General features: G+C 41.2%; 1 protein-coding gene across 3 annotated transcripts in view; it reads left to right on the top strand.

The window, feature by feature from the left end:
- Positions 1–12,452, top strand: part of setd4 (SET domain containing 4) — a 34,262-nt gene extending 21,810 nt beyond the window's left edge. For 2 of the 3 annotated variants that reach the window (XM_060833765.1, XM_060833764.1), the window contains exons 8-10: positions 5,316–5,396; positions 7,559–7,682; positions 11,837–12,452. In XM_060833765.1, coding sequence (XP_060689748.1) covers positions 5,316–5,396; positions 7,559–7,682; positions 11,837–12,022 — 391 coding nt within the window. In that variant the 3' untranslated portion in view covers positions 12,023–12,452. Of the gene's footprint in view, positions 1–5,315; positions 5,397–7,558; positions 7,683–9,633; positions 9,745–11,836 lie in introns of all 3 variants that reach the window. The other variant, XR_009645299.1, reaches the window with a different exon arrangement.
- The last annotated feature ends 3,840 nt before the right edge of the window (positions 12,453–16,292 follow it).

Raw genomic sequence — 16,292 nt, 5'->3', positions numbered from 1 at the left:
AGTTGGAGAAACTCGGTAGGTCTGGCAGCATCTGTGGAGAAAGGAACAGGATTAATATTTCAGTGACCCTCCTTCAAAATTGATAACAGCTCGGAGAAGGTGGTATTTATGCTGATGTGGGGTGGAAAATGAGTCAAGGAACAGGGGGATTTGGAGCCCATAGAGAGAGAAAAATTCCCTTAGAGTGCTTAAATTTTCTCTCCCTCTTTCTCTGGGCTCCATCTCCACCGATCCAGTTCGGTAACAGTTGACAGGACTCAGTGTTGGTGTGACTGGAGTAGTTTGCTTCAGACTTGATCAGGGTGGTGCTGTTCAGGCCATGGATCCTTCACAAGGTACAGACTCAGATCGGGTGTGCTGCCTTATGCGTTCTGTCATTCACTCCAGCTGAAAAACACTCCCCCAGACTTGCAGTGTACAGAGCTCACAAATGTGACTTTTTTTTTAATACAAAGAGGCAAAGTTAGATGTATTAACCTATCCACTACAGGAAATCGGGATAGCTTTATTATTTTCTTCATCACAGGAATTCTTACAAAAAAAAACGTCCAGCTTAATTTTGGGAACTCACTTTTTGCTTTGCATTTGCTAACTTCAAAGGATACTGCACACAGAGTAGTCAGCTGCCTGCCAGTGCCCTTTACACATACAGATTAGATTATTGATTCTTAAGGGTGGGTACAGTTGTTTTGTGGCACATATCTCTCCCACATCAAATGATAGGTATCATATCCTGTTTATTCTGTCATCAGGTCATGAATCAGCGCTCAACATGTGTAACTATGTGGTTTTAACAGATTCAAGAGCTGCAGAGTTAGATTCTCAGTGCCCTGGTGTTGGTTCAATGGGAACCTGGCAGTCCAAAGATAGCTGGTCTGCTTCTGGCCACTTCGTGCACTACCCATGAATCCATCTTGCACTTGCAAGTGTGCTCATTCCTGCATAGTATTGTGCATGCCAGGAGATGCAGGTTGGAAGGATTGGGATGAAGATGGCATTCACAGAGAGTTAGTCATTGGTGGGTCTCCATTTTGATGACTGAGTCTCTCAGCCTGGTGCATGCCACATTACTGGCATTGCAAAGCTGACCGTGTTTTACTGTGTGGGGAGATAACAGAGACTGTAAAAGGTATCATGGAATTATAGCGTCACTTCCTTGCTTTTATACTCTGTGCCTCTATTTATAAACCCAAGGATCCTATTAGCCTTCTTAACAACTGTTTCAACTTGACTGGCCACCTTCAGAGAATAATGTACGTGAACCCCGAGGTCCCTCTGCCCCTGTACTTTCCTCAGTTGTACCACTGAGTCTGTATTGTCTCCCATGTTTCTCCTACAAAATGCATTAACTCATATTTTTCTGCATTGAAATTCATCTGCAACGTATCTGCCCATTTGGCCAACTTGTCAATGCCCCTTTGAAGTCACTTAGCATCATCCTCACAAACCACTATTCCCCCTAGCTTAATATCATCATCAAATTTGGAGATTTTGCCATGAACACTCACCTGCAAATCATTAATATAAATTGGAAACAGAAAGAGTCTCAACACTGATTCCTGGGGAACACAGCTTTAACAATAACGCCAAAGTTCATTACAGGGAAGAATAGAATACAATAAACCAAACAATTTACATAAAATGCACATTTTGAAACCAGCAGTAAAATATGATCCTTTTAATCCCAACAGCTTTCCATTATAGTACTTAAACACCTGATTAAAAAATACCTTCTCTGATCCATGTGGAGTTTGACTTTAATTCTTGGTCATGAGAATCAAACAGTTTCTTCCTTGATTTGTCATATAACTGAGCCTAGACTTTCTGAGCTTCACACAACCCTTCTGATATGGAACTTTTAAACTGATCTCCTTACACAGAGGTAACCTCTTTCTTAACGGTTCTGAATTACCTCCCTTTCTCATAACAGCTATTTGTTTTATATCCAGCTTCAGCTGCAATGTCTACAATCCTGAAACATAAAAGCTTATTTTCAAGCTTTATCCTAAGCCCAAGAATCAATTCCAGAATCTGCTATCTGAAAGCCTCGGGCATTACATTGTTTACTTTGTTAGCTCATACATTCTAATGTCAACAAAATCCCATTACTCTCCAGGGAATCTCTCTCTAAGACTGAGTTTTACAAACTGTCACCATGGCTACGGCAACACACAGTTTATTCAGGCTGTGACAGTCAAAAGTGCACTTCCCCTTTAAGAAGCAGGTGCTGAGTAAACTTGTGTTATCCCCACAGGCATGCATGGGCCACCTATTGGGATTGCAGCCAGTCAGCAGTATGTTTAGCTCTGGCTGCACGCCACAGTCATTGAGATTGTAAGACAGCAGGAATCTTTTGTGCAGTTTTGCTTTTTAGTAATGTTAATTCAGGAAAAAAAAGGCTAACTCTCCTGGACCTCTCTGAAATAGTCCCACAGGATCTTTAACATTCACCTGAAAGAGGAGATGGACTTCAGTGTAATACCTGCCCAATGGACAGTATTTCTGACAGTGCAATGCTATGTCCTGCATCAAGAATCTACATATTGTACTCAGGTCTTTGGAGCAAAAGTTGAACCTGTCATCTCCTTGATCAGAGGGAAGAATGCTACCAATTGCTGCTGACTGGCTGTTCCCACAACCTGGCTGTAGAGTGTGCACTGAACCCATAATCAAGTTTGTGATTTTTCCCAACTCTAACTTTTCTAACCACATTGAAAATGACATATCACTGCTTGGTGTTTTCCTGCAGCACCTCGTCTGTATTAGATCTCATTTGAAATCCAGGATGAAACCTGTAACCTACTTCCTTCAGTGGCTCAGTATGTTTATCTAATCCATAATAAAGACGTTGAGCAAAGTTTGATCCCTTTCTGTGCTAATTTTAACCAATGTGCTGTTGGGTTACAATCAGTCTGAATCCCAGTCCTTAGAAGAGAATAATACTCGTTGAAGGTATTGATTGAAAGCTCAGCATTGTGGCTGTATCAATGTTGTGCAAAGAACTGAATGAGACTCAGCAGTGACATCGCCACCACTCAGGAATCTGCTGACATTGATCAAGATTCACATCCAGTTGTTGGTCCTCTGGGTTTATAATACTAAAAGTCCAGCAAGGCATCAATGACTTTGAGTGAAGAAGGCATGGAAAGGGAAATTAGTTAGACTGAAATAAACTCTTTCTGGTCAGTGTGTTTCTGTTCCATGGTGGATGAAGGAACAAATTTCTAGTGTCCTGGGAATACAACATGCAGAGAGCAGACCATTCCAAAAGATTTTACATGCCAACATTACTTGAAAGTAGGAGCAGGGTTTATTGCAATGGTTTCAGCAGGTCACTTCAGACAATTCAGGGCAGTTTTGGAACACCGTTTAGATTAGATTCCGTACAGTGTGGAAACAGGTCCTTCAGCCCAACAAGTCCAAAGAGTAACCCACCCAGACTTCCTTCCCTCTGACTAATACACCTAACACTATGGACAATTTACCTCAGTCAAATCACCTAACCTGCACATCTTTGTACTGTGGGAGGAAACCAGAGCACCTAGAGGAAACCCACATAGACACAGGGAGAATGTGCAAACTCCCCACAGTCAGTTGCCCAAGGCTGGAATCGAACCCAGGTCCCTGGCACTGTGAGGCAGCAATGCTTACCACTGAGCCACCGTGCCACCCCAAGGAACGGATAAGCTCCTGTGTGCGACTGATTGTGAGCTCTTCTGCTGAGAAGAATTGAAGAGCAGTTGACTAGCTCTGTGGAGGTAGGAATCAGAAGAAGTCACGAGGAGCTGACAAAGTCACTGGCTCTGTATTGGGGGAAACTGTGAGAGTGGGAGCCAGTGAGCATTAATTCTTCACTGCACCTGAGATTTTTGGGAGTTGAGAAGTCTTAGAGCAGTATTTGCTTCATGCAGCTGAGCAGGATTAGAGCTCAGGGAAAACTCAGGGACAGATCTGGTTTGGTGAAGTCCGCTGTCAATGAAGAGTCAGAGAAATGGTGGTGAATTAGTGCTGGAGTCCGTCAGGGGAGGGGAGTGTAGAATTCTAATTCAAAACAGAATTCTAATTGACTTAGAGCAGGAGCAGTCCATAATGGTGCAGCTCTTGAGAGGGGGGTTCCAAGGCTGGATCAGCAATAAATGACAAATTGTAATTCTTTCTGTAGTTGGATGAGATTTAATGACCATCATGCTATTAATGTCTGGGGAGAGCTACTGAAAAATCCATATGATTTCTCATGATGACATTTGCTATGTGTTAGGTACAGGCAATAAATGCTGGCCAGTCAGTGACACCCACATCCTACAAATGATTCTATTTTAAAAATGCCTTTTGGAATATTCAGTCACAGTCTGTCTGTATTTACCACAGATTCTGTAAATTCTGGGTATTAGAAATAATTTACATCTATATTGTACATGATATTACTCTCTAACTTGTACGGTAAACATGATGTGGAGGTGCCAGGGTTGGACTGGGATGGACAAAGTTAAAAATCGCACAACATCAGGTTATAGTCCAAAAGGTTTATTCAGAAGTACAGGCTTTTGGAGCGCTACTCCTTCGTCAGGAACCTGACGTTCCAAAGATTTGTTAGCACAGTGGTTAGCATTGCTGCCTCCCAGAGACCTGGGTTCAATTCCTGATTCAGGCGACTGATTGTGTGGAGTTTGCACATTCTCTTCGTGTCTGCGTGGATTTCCTCCGGGTGCTCCGATTTCCTCCCACAGTCCAAAGATGTGCAGGTCAGATGAATTGGCCATGCTAAATTGCCCATAGTGTTAGGTAAAGGGGTAAATGTAGGGGAATGGGTGGGTTGCGCTTCGACGGGTCGGTGTGGACTTGTTGGGCCGAAGGGACTGTTTTCACACTGTAAGTAATCTAATCTAATCTAATCTGGTGTTGTGTGATTTTAACCTTGATTGGTAAACCATTGTTTGTTCAGAACTGTGGAAGCTGGCTTTATCCTCTTTGAAAGTTCACTGGAACTCCCCTTTATATACTTCAAAACAAAGGTTACTGGTCCCTCACTAGAATGTGGCATAATTTGATGAAATTGTCTGGGATCATAATAAAAAATTGCTAGTCTGGTCTGGGGCCAAAATGGGTGCACTTCCCAGAGCTTCTCCGAAGTTTCATTTCAAGATTGTAAAATAAGAAGCAAAATTTAACATCCAAACAGCAAAAACTCTGATTACGCACTCAGCCTCAAGTTAATCAATGCAAGTGTACCAGAGTTATTTTAACAAGTTTGTTTTCTTAGTGAAATCTTTGTTTTACAATCAGTCCAGGTAACATTTATTCTTCTTTGTTTCCAGAAACCTGACGTTTGGATTCGATGGACCATCTTGGAGGCTTCTGACAGTTCTTAAGGTCTTCTGTCTTAGAGCAGAGGAATAGTAGGTGTCTTAACATTCAGAGAAAGTATTCTGCATTTTATAACTACGCGGTATCCTTCACGAAGTTTTGCACCATTTACCTTGACCAAAAGAATGACTGGGAGAATGCCTGAGAGAGAGTGGTCTATGCTAGTTCTTAAAAGGTTTGAGTCTTTTAAAAGATGCTTGTTCCTTTTGCCACTTCTGATTGAACTTAGAGCTTGTGTTATGATAAACTACAGATGAAAATGCATGCAAGGATTTTCTAGTTAGATGGTTAAGTGATTTATTTTGTACACGCGAGCCATGAAAGTTAGAGGATGCACAGGACATCGTAGGGCAAAGAATAAATGTTGTGGGAATGGTAGTCAGAATTCCGAGACCATGGTCTCTCATGTAGGAGAAGGTGCGAGATTGTGTGAAGGAATTCAAAAGAATTAGGTTCTAGATTAATAAGCAGAATGCCTACAGTTGGAGTTGTTGCATTACTTCTAAAGCCGAGCATTGGACCAGACAGGAGAAGAATGAGTTTGTCAGTGCCTAGCGAGAATGATTGTGTGAACAGGAAGCATCAGGTTCTGGAGATGGATTTTTTTTGGATGGAATGGCTTCACCAACAACGGAACCTTATAGAAAGGAGAAATAGAGCAGCAAAGAAGGATTTAATTTAGTTTGGGAGATGTTGGGAAATATCCACAGTGTGAGGAGAAAAAAACAGTAAGACGTCATTGGTAAGGTGAAGACATTTATATGCTTGAGAGATATCTTCATAAATATGTATGGTATAAATAAAACAAGTGTATCAGAAGCGTAAACTTAGTAAACATTAAAAAGAACTACAAGGAGAACGGTAAATAGGAATGGAGGTGGGTGAAAGCACAGCTATATTGATTGGATGAAAATGAGGTCTAGTTGAAGAAATGATTGATCATTGTGGAGGAAGAGGGGAAATGACTTGTGTATAAAGGAGCCTAAAATAGCTGAGTGGGAAGAATGGAATTGTCTTATAGGCATTTATATAAATTGCCAAAAGTTGGATCACAAATCCGGAGCACCAGGCTGATGTTCTGGGGTTATGGGTTGGAATCCAACCATAGCAGATGGCTAAATTTGAATTCAGTAATGGTGCGAATGTTGATTGTTATCAAAAAACCACATCAGTGTCCTCTCGGAAAAAGAACCCTGCTGTCCTCAATGTCTCCCTCACGTGTGACTCCAGGCCCACAAAAATATGACTGACTCATAACTGAGCTCTGAAATGGTCTTAGGTCACACTGGGTTCAAGGGATAATTAGGGATGGAGAACGAATGTGAACGATGTTCATAGCCCATACAAGAATTCTTTAAAAGTACAGAAATAATCAAAAAGGCTAATAGAATATTGACCTTCATCTTAAGGAAATTGGAATTCAAAAGTGAGGATGTGATATTTCAATTGTATAAAGCCTTGACCAGACCATCTCTGGAGGATTGTATTCAGTTTTGGATGTGGAACTTGAGGAAGCATATATTGACAAACTCACCAGAATGTTGCCAGGGCTCAAAAAGGTTAAATTATACAAGCAAGCTGCATAAACATGTTTGCTTGATTTTAGAATGAGGTGATTTAACGGAGCCAATTAAAATGATAAAGAGATGTGATGGTGGGAATTTATGGAAATTGTTGCCTCTGGTGGGGGAATCAGAACAAGATGGTAATTTTAAAATTTATGGATGTGTTTGGGAGTGAAATCTGGAACTCCCCATCTCCCAACGGCTGTGCAGGATGAGTCACTGAGCATTTCAGGATTGAGGTTGAATGTTTTTTGTTAAGGATTTCAACAGATGTGGGACAATGGTGAGTAAATGGAGTTGTGATAAAGATCAGTCATGGTCTGGTTGAATGGCCCATTTCTGTTTTATTGTTTCACTCTTTCCTTGTAAGTGGATCAGTTTCCTACCAAACATCTCTGGTAGCAGCATCATCAATGGACTAAGGAGAAAAGCCATCAGCATTTCAAGATAGCTAGGAATAAAACGCAGCCTGTTAGTCTTGCTTATGTTCTGAGAACAAAGGTGAAATAATCTTCCATTGAGTCTGGAAAGAATTCAGACAGCTTCATGTTAAAGTCATGGTGTATAAGAAAAACTTGCTACTCCACTCTCTGGTGAAATTGGAATGATTGATTCTTTGTGTCTTGCAGTTTACAAATGAAGAAGGTCTTGCTTGGCCTGTCTATCACTGCTGAGAATGAGTTGGGCAGTTTGGAGCTTGCGGAGAAAATCTGTTTCCATCTAATCAATGAAAATCAGAAAGCGATGCAAAATGTGAGTGTTCTTACCTTGTGATGTTTCACTTTATCATGCCAACTGTACATAGGATCCTTAGTTTCTCAAGACAGCCATAGGTATGAACGCAAACATGCAAATTATGCACAAAGTTTCTAAAACCTTGATAATCTTCAACCAGCAAATTGTGTACAGTTCTGAGCATCGCAGTTTAGGAAGATGTCAAGACGGTGGAGGGGATGCAGAGGTCACATAGCAGAATGATGCCAGAGATGAGGGACTTCAGTGACGTGGGACACCCTTGGAAAAACTGCAAACAGAGAAAGCTAAGGGAAGATTTTAGAAGTGTTCAAAATCGTGACTGCTCTTGTTAAGAATCAGGAAATTGAGATTATTCCCACAGATGAGTGGGTCACTATACCAGAGAGCATGGATTCAAGATCCAAAGAGTCAGAGAGGATCTGAGATTATTTTGTCTTTTCACAGTGAAGCTGCAATGATCTGGAATGCATTGCCTGAAAAGATGGTGGAAGCAAACTGAGTGATAATTTCCCCCAGGACATCAGCAATATATTTGAAAAGGAAAAGGTGTACAACTGTCAGGAAGTAGAGAGACTTATTGGACAACTCTTTCAAAGAGTCAGCACTGGGGTAATGGGCCTCTGTATCATAAGAACCTAAAAGGTAGGAGCAGGAGGTGGCTGTTGGACCCCTCATGCCTGCCTTTCAATTTATCAAGAGGAATGATTTATTTATTGTCACGTATATCTAAAGAGATACAGTGAAAGTGTTCTGTCTCCGCAATCCAGCACCCTCTTGAGGTACAAGAAGAATAAAAGAAAGTACTTAAATAGACTACTCAAATACCCAAGGCAGAAGTGTGACCAGAGATGTGTTAAAATCACAGAGGTGTGACCTCTGTCTCTCCTTCCAATGTTAGCAAATGTAAATTGCTTTTCATGCCTGTTTGGGCTCAGAAATTAAACTTGCGACATCCTGAATGACCTCTTGTAAGTAATGTCTGCATTTTAAAAAATTTCACTGGGCAAACTTATTTTATGAGGATGCTGGAGAAGCTACCAGATTAAAATAAAAGCAAAGTACTTTGTTACTAGTGATCGGAAATTAGTGCTGGGATAACTCAGCAGGTTGAACAGCATCTGCGGAAAGAGAAACAGAGTTAATATTTCAAGTCCGATATGACGTGTCTTGGACTATCTTGAATAAAGGAGGAGAAAGTGAGGACTGCAGATACTAGAGTTCAGAGTCAAGAGCGGGGTGCTGGAAAAGCACAGCAGGTCAGTCAGCATCCGAGGAGCAGGAGAATTCCAGATTGAAGTGCTAATGCCCAAAATGTCGATTGTCCTGCTCCTCGGATGCTGCCTGACCGACTGTGCTTTTCCAGCACCATACTCTGGACTACCTTGAATAAACCCTTATTGTATGATTCTGCAGCAAACTGATGAGTAACATTGGCCAAAGCTGAGAGGTTGGCCCTGCTGAATATGCACAAGTGATGAATTGGAATAAGAGCAGGCCAATCAGCGCCTCAAACTTGCTCTGACACTTAATAAGATCATGACTGACCTGATTTTTGTCCGCAGCTGAACATTCTTGCCTATCTCTGACAACCTTTGACTCCCATATCAGTCACAAATCTGCTTTGAAAATCTACCTTCTCCACACTTCTGTTAAAGTAATTCCAAGACTCAGAAAAACTCACCTCCATCCCAAGTGGAAGGCAATTATTAAAATTGTATTTCCTTATTCTAGCTGATTCTTGGTCTTTGCCCGGAAATACTTTAGGGAAGTGCAAGTATTGGGGTCAAAAAGGACATTTGTTTTATTCATTCACTGGCTAGTCCAGCAATTATTTTTAATGCTTTTTTCACTTGTGGGACATGGGTGTCAGCTGGGTCAGCATTTATTGTCCATCCCTAGTTGCCCTTGAGAAGCTGTTGATGATTTGCTGTCCATGTGCTTGCTATAGGTTGACCAGCAAAGCCATTAGGAAGGGATTTTCAGGATTTTGATCCAGAAACCATGAAGGAGCAGCAATACCAAGTCAAGATCGTAAAGTGCTTTGGAGGGGAACTTGCAGGTGATGGTGTTCCCATGTATCTGCTGTCCTTCTAGATGGATGTGATCATGGGTTTGGAAAATGCTGTCAAAGGATCTTAGGTGAATTTCTGGAGTGCATCTTCACTCAGGCTGAACTGGAGCAGTTTATTGACTTCACCAACAACTTTCACCCTGCCCTTAAATTCACTTCGTCCATCTCGGACACCTCAATCCCCTTTCTTGACCTCCTTATTTCCAGTGACAGTCTCCAGACAGACATTTAGTATAAACCCACAAACTCCCATAACTACCTGGAATACTCCTCCTCCCACCCAGTATCCTCCACGAACTCCATCCCGTTTTCCCAATTCCTCTGTGTCTGTCACTTTTGCTCGGATGAGGAGACATTCCACTCCCAAGCATCCCAGATGTCCACCCACTTTGAACAACATGCTTTTCCTCCCTCTATCATCCAGGCAGCCTTCCACTGCTTTAAACCCCCACCCCTCTAAACTTCATATAGAAAGGGTCCCCCTTGTCCTCACCTTCATCCAGTGTATGATCCTTAAACACTTCTGTCAACTCCAAGTTTACCCCACCACCAAGAACATCCTGCCCACCCCAACCCCTCTGCCTTCTTCAAAAATCACTCCCTTCATCACTCGTTGGTTCGTGCCACATGCTGCACCAGACCTCCCCACCCGGAACCCCTGGTACCTTCCTCTATAACCGTAAAAGATGAAAAACCTGCTGGCATACTACCCCCCCCCCCCCCCGCAAAACCTCCATCCGGGGCCCCATGCGAGACAAAGGTTCACCTGCCCCTCCTCCAACCTAGTTTACTCTGTCCGGTGCTCCCACTGTGGTCTTATCTACATCAGTAAGACCAAACATAAACTAAGGGCACGTTTCACCAAGCATCTCAGCTGGGCCCATAGGGGCCAACCTGATCTCCCAATCACCGCCCATTTCAATTCTCCTTCTCTGACACAACCATCCTTGACCTCCTCCATTGCCACAATGAGTCAGACTGCAAATTGGTGGAACAATACCTCATCTTCCTCCTGGGCAGCCTGGAGAACTCAACATTTGAGTTTTCCAATTTCAAATAACCTCCCTTCCCTCCCTCCGACTCGCATCCCAGCCTGTCCCCCTACCTTCCTTCCAGCCATCAATTGGATTCATACCTCCCATCGATCAACCAGACTGTACCCTCCACCTGTGTTCACCTATCCCTATCTCACCACTCTGCCCCTCTCCCCACCCAAAACCCTCCCCTCACCCCCACCTCTATTCCCAAAGGAGGGTTATACCAAAACGTTGACTCCTCCACCCCCGATGCTGTCTGGCTTGCTGTGTTCTTCTAGCTTTCTGCTTGTCCACTCTTGTGGAGAGTACACACCACATGCTACTGCCTGTCAATGGTGGACGGAGTGGATGTGAATGTGTGTCAATCAATTGGGCTGCTTCGTCATGGACAATATCCAGCCTCTTGATGTTGCTGAAGCAGAGTATTCCATTACACTCTTCGACTGTGCCTTGTAGATGTTGGACAGGCTTTGGGGAATCAGGAGGTGAGTTTCTTACTGCAGTATTCCTAGCTTCTGACCTACTCTTGTAGCCACTGTATTTATATTGGGAGTCCAATTGAGTTTTTGGTAACCCCAGGATTTTGATAGTGGGCTATTCAAGGATGGTAACACTATTGAATGTCAAGTGGTTAGATTATATCTTGTTGGAGATGGTCATTCCTGGCATGATGTTACTTGCCACTTGTTAGCCGAAGCCTGGATATTGTTCCAGGCTGTTGAAAGCTTATATTATGTAGATGGTAATGCTCAGGAAGAATGGTTAAGAATACATAAGCTTCACTTTTCTCATTTAGCAGGTACATTATATGTAACTAAACCAAGAATGTCAAATACTTTGTTGGTTAAACACGCAGTGAACTTCATTAGGTCATTCACATCTCACCTATGGATAACTAGAACTGCCGTGTGCAGTGAGGGAGTGACGTTGGCAGGGTTGTTTGACAAGTTTATGGGGTTGACAGGATGACTGGAATTTCTGGATTGCCAAGTAGTTCTAATGTTTTAATTAACTGAGCTTTTTTTTTGTCTTCATCTTTGCAGATTTCTAGACTATTAAATGAAATTGTGGAGGTTTCAGACCATCTGGAGCTGGTAGCAAATGTGCGAAGAGAAGAACTACAGATGCTGCAAGCTTCAGCTGAAGTATTAAAAAATGAGAGTTTCTGCTCCCAGATGATCATAGGCAATACTCCTTGCTGCTTGACTGTAAATAGTGATCAGACTTGAATAGCTGTTTGGCTCTGGGAAGACCACATTTATTATTTAAAACAATTTGTTGTGAATATGCTTACTTATTTTCTTAAAAAAGAATCTACAGCATTTGCTAATACGGCTATAATTCATGAAAGACTTGGGAAGATGATCAGTATGAACTCCCTCCAGGAGAGCACAATGGAAAAGCAAAGGGAGTTGTTGTACAGTGTGCAGTTCCTCACATAAAAGCTGTGCTTGCAGTTTGATTTCATTGGAACCTCGCCAGTGAATTATTGCCTTCCCACTGGAATAAAAGAAATGAGGAGTGACCAATCCAGTTTAAATATGTAGTGTTAGCTTTTCAACATTAAAATTACTGCTGTTTTAAGATGCTATTTTTCTGAAATTTAACAACACTGATGTATTTAATGATTCAAAACATGGGTATTGTAATTTTTGTAGTTAAACCTACTAAACCTGATCAGTTGTCAATCTGTTTCTTGATGCTTCAAGTTCGTACCTGCAGCTGAAGAATTCTTGTGGTCTATTCCAGAAGTCTGTAATAACATCTCCAAACAGGTTGACTAGAAAATAGCTACATAGAAACTGTACCTGGAGCAAATTGGTGAGTCACAAGGACCTGCAGAATCCTGGCCTGACTAGTTTAGCTAATTTTGTTTGCCAATTGATGTACTCGGTGCACAGCCTGAACGTGCAAGTGGATGCAATATTAACAAATAAAAAGAAATTAGACATACACTTTAAAAATGTATGCAAGTATGACAGAAGAGGAATGGAACAAGACTCATTTGGATTATACCTTCAAGTAACTGCTGTTGTGCTGGCGTGCAGAGGGGAGAGAATGAACCAGAGTTGTTATTCTTTACAGCTGCAGGAAAACATTTGTTCTGAGTTTGAATGAGTACACACTGTACTTACCCACGCTTTTAGTAGAGATTCCCAAATGAAGAATGATTTCACTGTAGAGGTATCAACAGGTCCAGCGACTGTCCAATTCTTAGCAAATAAAGACAGCTTCAGGGGAGGAGAGGAAAAACATTGCCACAGCAAAACACAAATAACAGTCTTTGCTCTCTGCTTATTTTCTAAATCATAAAGCCTGCTCATTATAGCTTACACTGCTTCCTCCCCTTGGTGTTTAGTCTCAGAATCTCTTGGACAGGACACTGTATTGCTCCAGGACATCTAAACAAGGAGGGAAAATAAATGTCCTCAAAGCAATAATGGTAAAATTTCCCCATCTAGTGTTGCACTTCAGTCAGAGGAAAGAACCATACGTGGCACAAGTCTTGATCTGTGTCGGGCGGTGACAGCTTGGAGGGGGGGCTTGCTGATAAGAGGAACAAGCTGCTAAAGTTAAAGAGTCAAGATGAAAGTGATACTTAGATGAAGAGAAAAGCCATTGCTTTGGAACAGTACCCTGGCTGAAATCAGTACTTTGTAAGAGGAGAAAATGTTGGAGAAAAATAATCTTCAACAATCCTGAATACAGAAGTTCAACAAAGTTTCATGTGGTAATCTGGTTAGTAAGGTTAGATCACATGGGATCCAGGGAAAGCAAGCTAATTGGATACAAATTTTGTTTGATGGTAGGAGCGAAAGTGATGGTAGTGGGTTACTTTTCAGTCTGAAGGCCTGTGACCAGCAGTGTAGGGCAAGGATCAGTGCCATGTCCACTTTTGATTGTCATTTATATAAACAGTTTGAATGAGAACATAGGAAGCATTGTTGGTAAGTTTGTGGAAGACACAAAAATTGGTGGTCTTGTGGAAAGTGAAGAAGGTTGTATGAGAGGACAACATGATTTTGATCAGTTGGCCAATAGGCCAAGGAGTGGCGGATGGAGTTTGATTTGAATAAGTATGAGATGTTGCAATTTAAGGCAAACCAGGGCCGTTAATGGTAGGCCCTGGATTCTGTTGTAGAACAGAAAAATCGAGGGATGCACATAAGTCCTTGAAAGTGGTGTCACTGGTAGACAAGGTGATGAAGAAGACACTTGAAACACTTGCATTCATCAGTCAGGATATTGAGTATAGGAGTTGGGAAGTTATGTTGTGCCTCTACAAGACATTGTTGAGGCCATGTTTTGAAAACTGTATATAATTTTGTTCACCTTGCTATAGGAAGGATGTGATGAACCTGGAAAGGGTGCAGAAACATTTACAAGGATGTTACTGAGTTTAAAGGGTTTGAGTTACAAGAAGAGGCTGAATAGGTTTGGACTTTTTTTTTCCCTGGAGCATAGGAGGCTGAGGGGTGACCTTATAGAGGTTTATAAAATCATGAAAGGCATAGATAAGGTAATAGCCAAGATCTTTTCGCCAGGGTAGGGGAGTCCAAAACTAGAGGGCCTAGGTTTAAGGTGAGAAGGGAAAGATTTAAAGGGGACCTCGGGCAGCATGTGCATTATAATTAGCTTTATTGTCACATAAACTCACATGAGTACTGTGAAAAGTTTGAGTTGCCACATAGCAGATTATGCACAAAGGTACCTAGGTGTAGATTCTCAAGTACAAATTCTTAAGAAAACAAAATAGAAAAAGGAGGATAGTGTAAGTATGAAATGAACTGCCAGAGGAAGAGTTAGAGGCAAATACAATTATACTTGTTCAAATGCCTTTTGAGTATTATGTGAATAGGAAAGGTTTAGAGTGATTTGGGCCAAACACAGGCAATAGGGATTAGTTCAGTTTTGGAAACCTGGATGGATCGGATTGAAGGGTCTGTTTCTGTATTGTGCGAGTCTACCACTTCCATCAATGATCTTTTGTTGCAGGCATGGCATCAAGTTCAGTTGTGATCCTTACCAATCACAAATACACTATTTCCTATCCAAATTACTCAATCGCAATTGCAACAGGATTTATTTCACTTAAAGGAGCAATTCCAGAGGCAAATGCCATACATTTGCAACCATATCTATTGAGGACTGTCAATTCAACACAGCCTTAAACTTTAACACGGAACATTGTTCAATTTTGTGCTGTTTTGCACTGTTGGTTCAGTAATTAAACAAACCCACATAATATTTTTGAACGTTGATAACCTTATCCTGGTTCTAAAATTCAGCATAACTAAAGTCAGCATTGATGGAATAAAGGAAAGTACGTTAATTCACTGAACATGATGACTGATCAGCTCCCAATTCTGAACAGAATTTTTTGTATCATAACACTAGCCTGAAATGTCCACTTTCAAGGAATATTGGATTTTTACCATGAATTTGTGCTTCATTGCCAGCTTTACAGTTATTTTGAGAATCTATTCACTATTGCTATTTAATTTGTAAAGTAATGCTAAGCAACAGGAAAATTACTGGTCCCCTTCCAATGGTGCTATTTACAGATCTGGCACAAGGACACTCTACAGCTTGAATGGCGTCATCTGAAAAAGCAAAAAATATTGGCAAATGAAATACTTCATGTATAAACAGTACTTTTTTTTTTACATTGGTACAACCAGTAATTTACAATCTACACGTCAAAAATTTAAATGAGTCAATTAAAAAATAAGATAAAAGACTTCTTTAATAAATAGCTGTTGGGGCAATTACTGCAAAACTATTTCCACCTCAACTATGAGGAAAAAAAAAGTGCTGTTTATGCAAAAGAAATTTTCACTTGTCAGAATTTTGGTCTGGACCCCAACCCAAAACCATGTCTGAACAGGATTTCACAACATGGATGCAGTTCTCTGGAGTTTTTCTGTCCAATTTTTAGGAAGGAATGGTAGCTGCATGACCATTTATTTTACCAACAGTAGCCATACACTGGGCTTAAATATTTATAAAATACAAACACACATGACAGCCATAGAATCATCGAATAGTCAGAGAATGATTACAGCACAAAAAGAGGCCTTTCATTCCAATATGTGCATGGTGGTTCTCTGCAAGAATAGCTCAAGTCATCCCATTCTCCACACGTCTCCCTGTATTCCTGTAAAATATCCTCTCTTTAACTGCTTATCTTGTTGCCTTTTGAAAGTCGTGACTAAACCTGCCTCGAACACATTCAAAGGCAGTGCATTCCGAATACCACCACTTGCTGCTAGATGGCATAATTGGCTCTTTTCCAATCATCTGGAATTGTTTTGAAGTTTTTTAAAAAAAAATCATTAGAACTAGCTGAAAATTTTACAAACCATTTTTGCCTTGTATTAGCTCAGGATCAACATTTCCAGAAAGCATACATTTTCCTTTTGTTCACTTTGTATAGAATTTCAAGCATCTGTTCTTATTGACACAGCTAACAAGAAAAAGAGACTTCAGCAAGCAGGC

This window comes from Hemiscyllium ocellatum, chromosome 12, assembly GCF_020745735.1.
Source record: "Hemiscyllium ocellatum isolate sHemOce1 chromosome 12, sHemOce1.pat.X.cur, whole genome shotgun sequence".
In the NCBI taxonomy this organism is placed as follows: domain Eukaryota; kingdom Metazoa; phylum Chordata; class Chondrichthyes; order Orectolobiformes; family Hemiscylliidae; genus Hemiscyllium; species Hemiscyllium ocellatum.
Note: the sequence above shows the minus strand (reverse complement) of the source record. Positions and strands in the feature narration are given on the sequence as shown.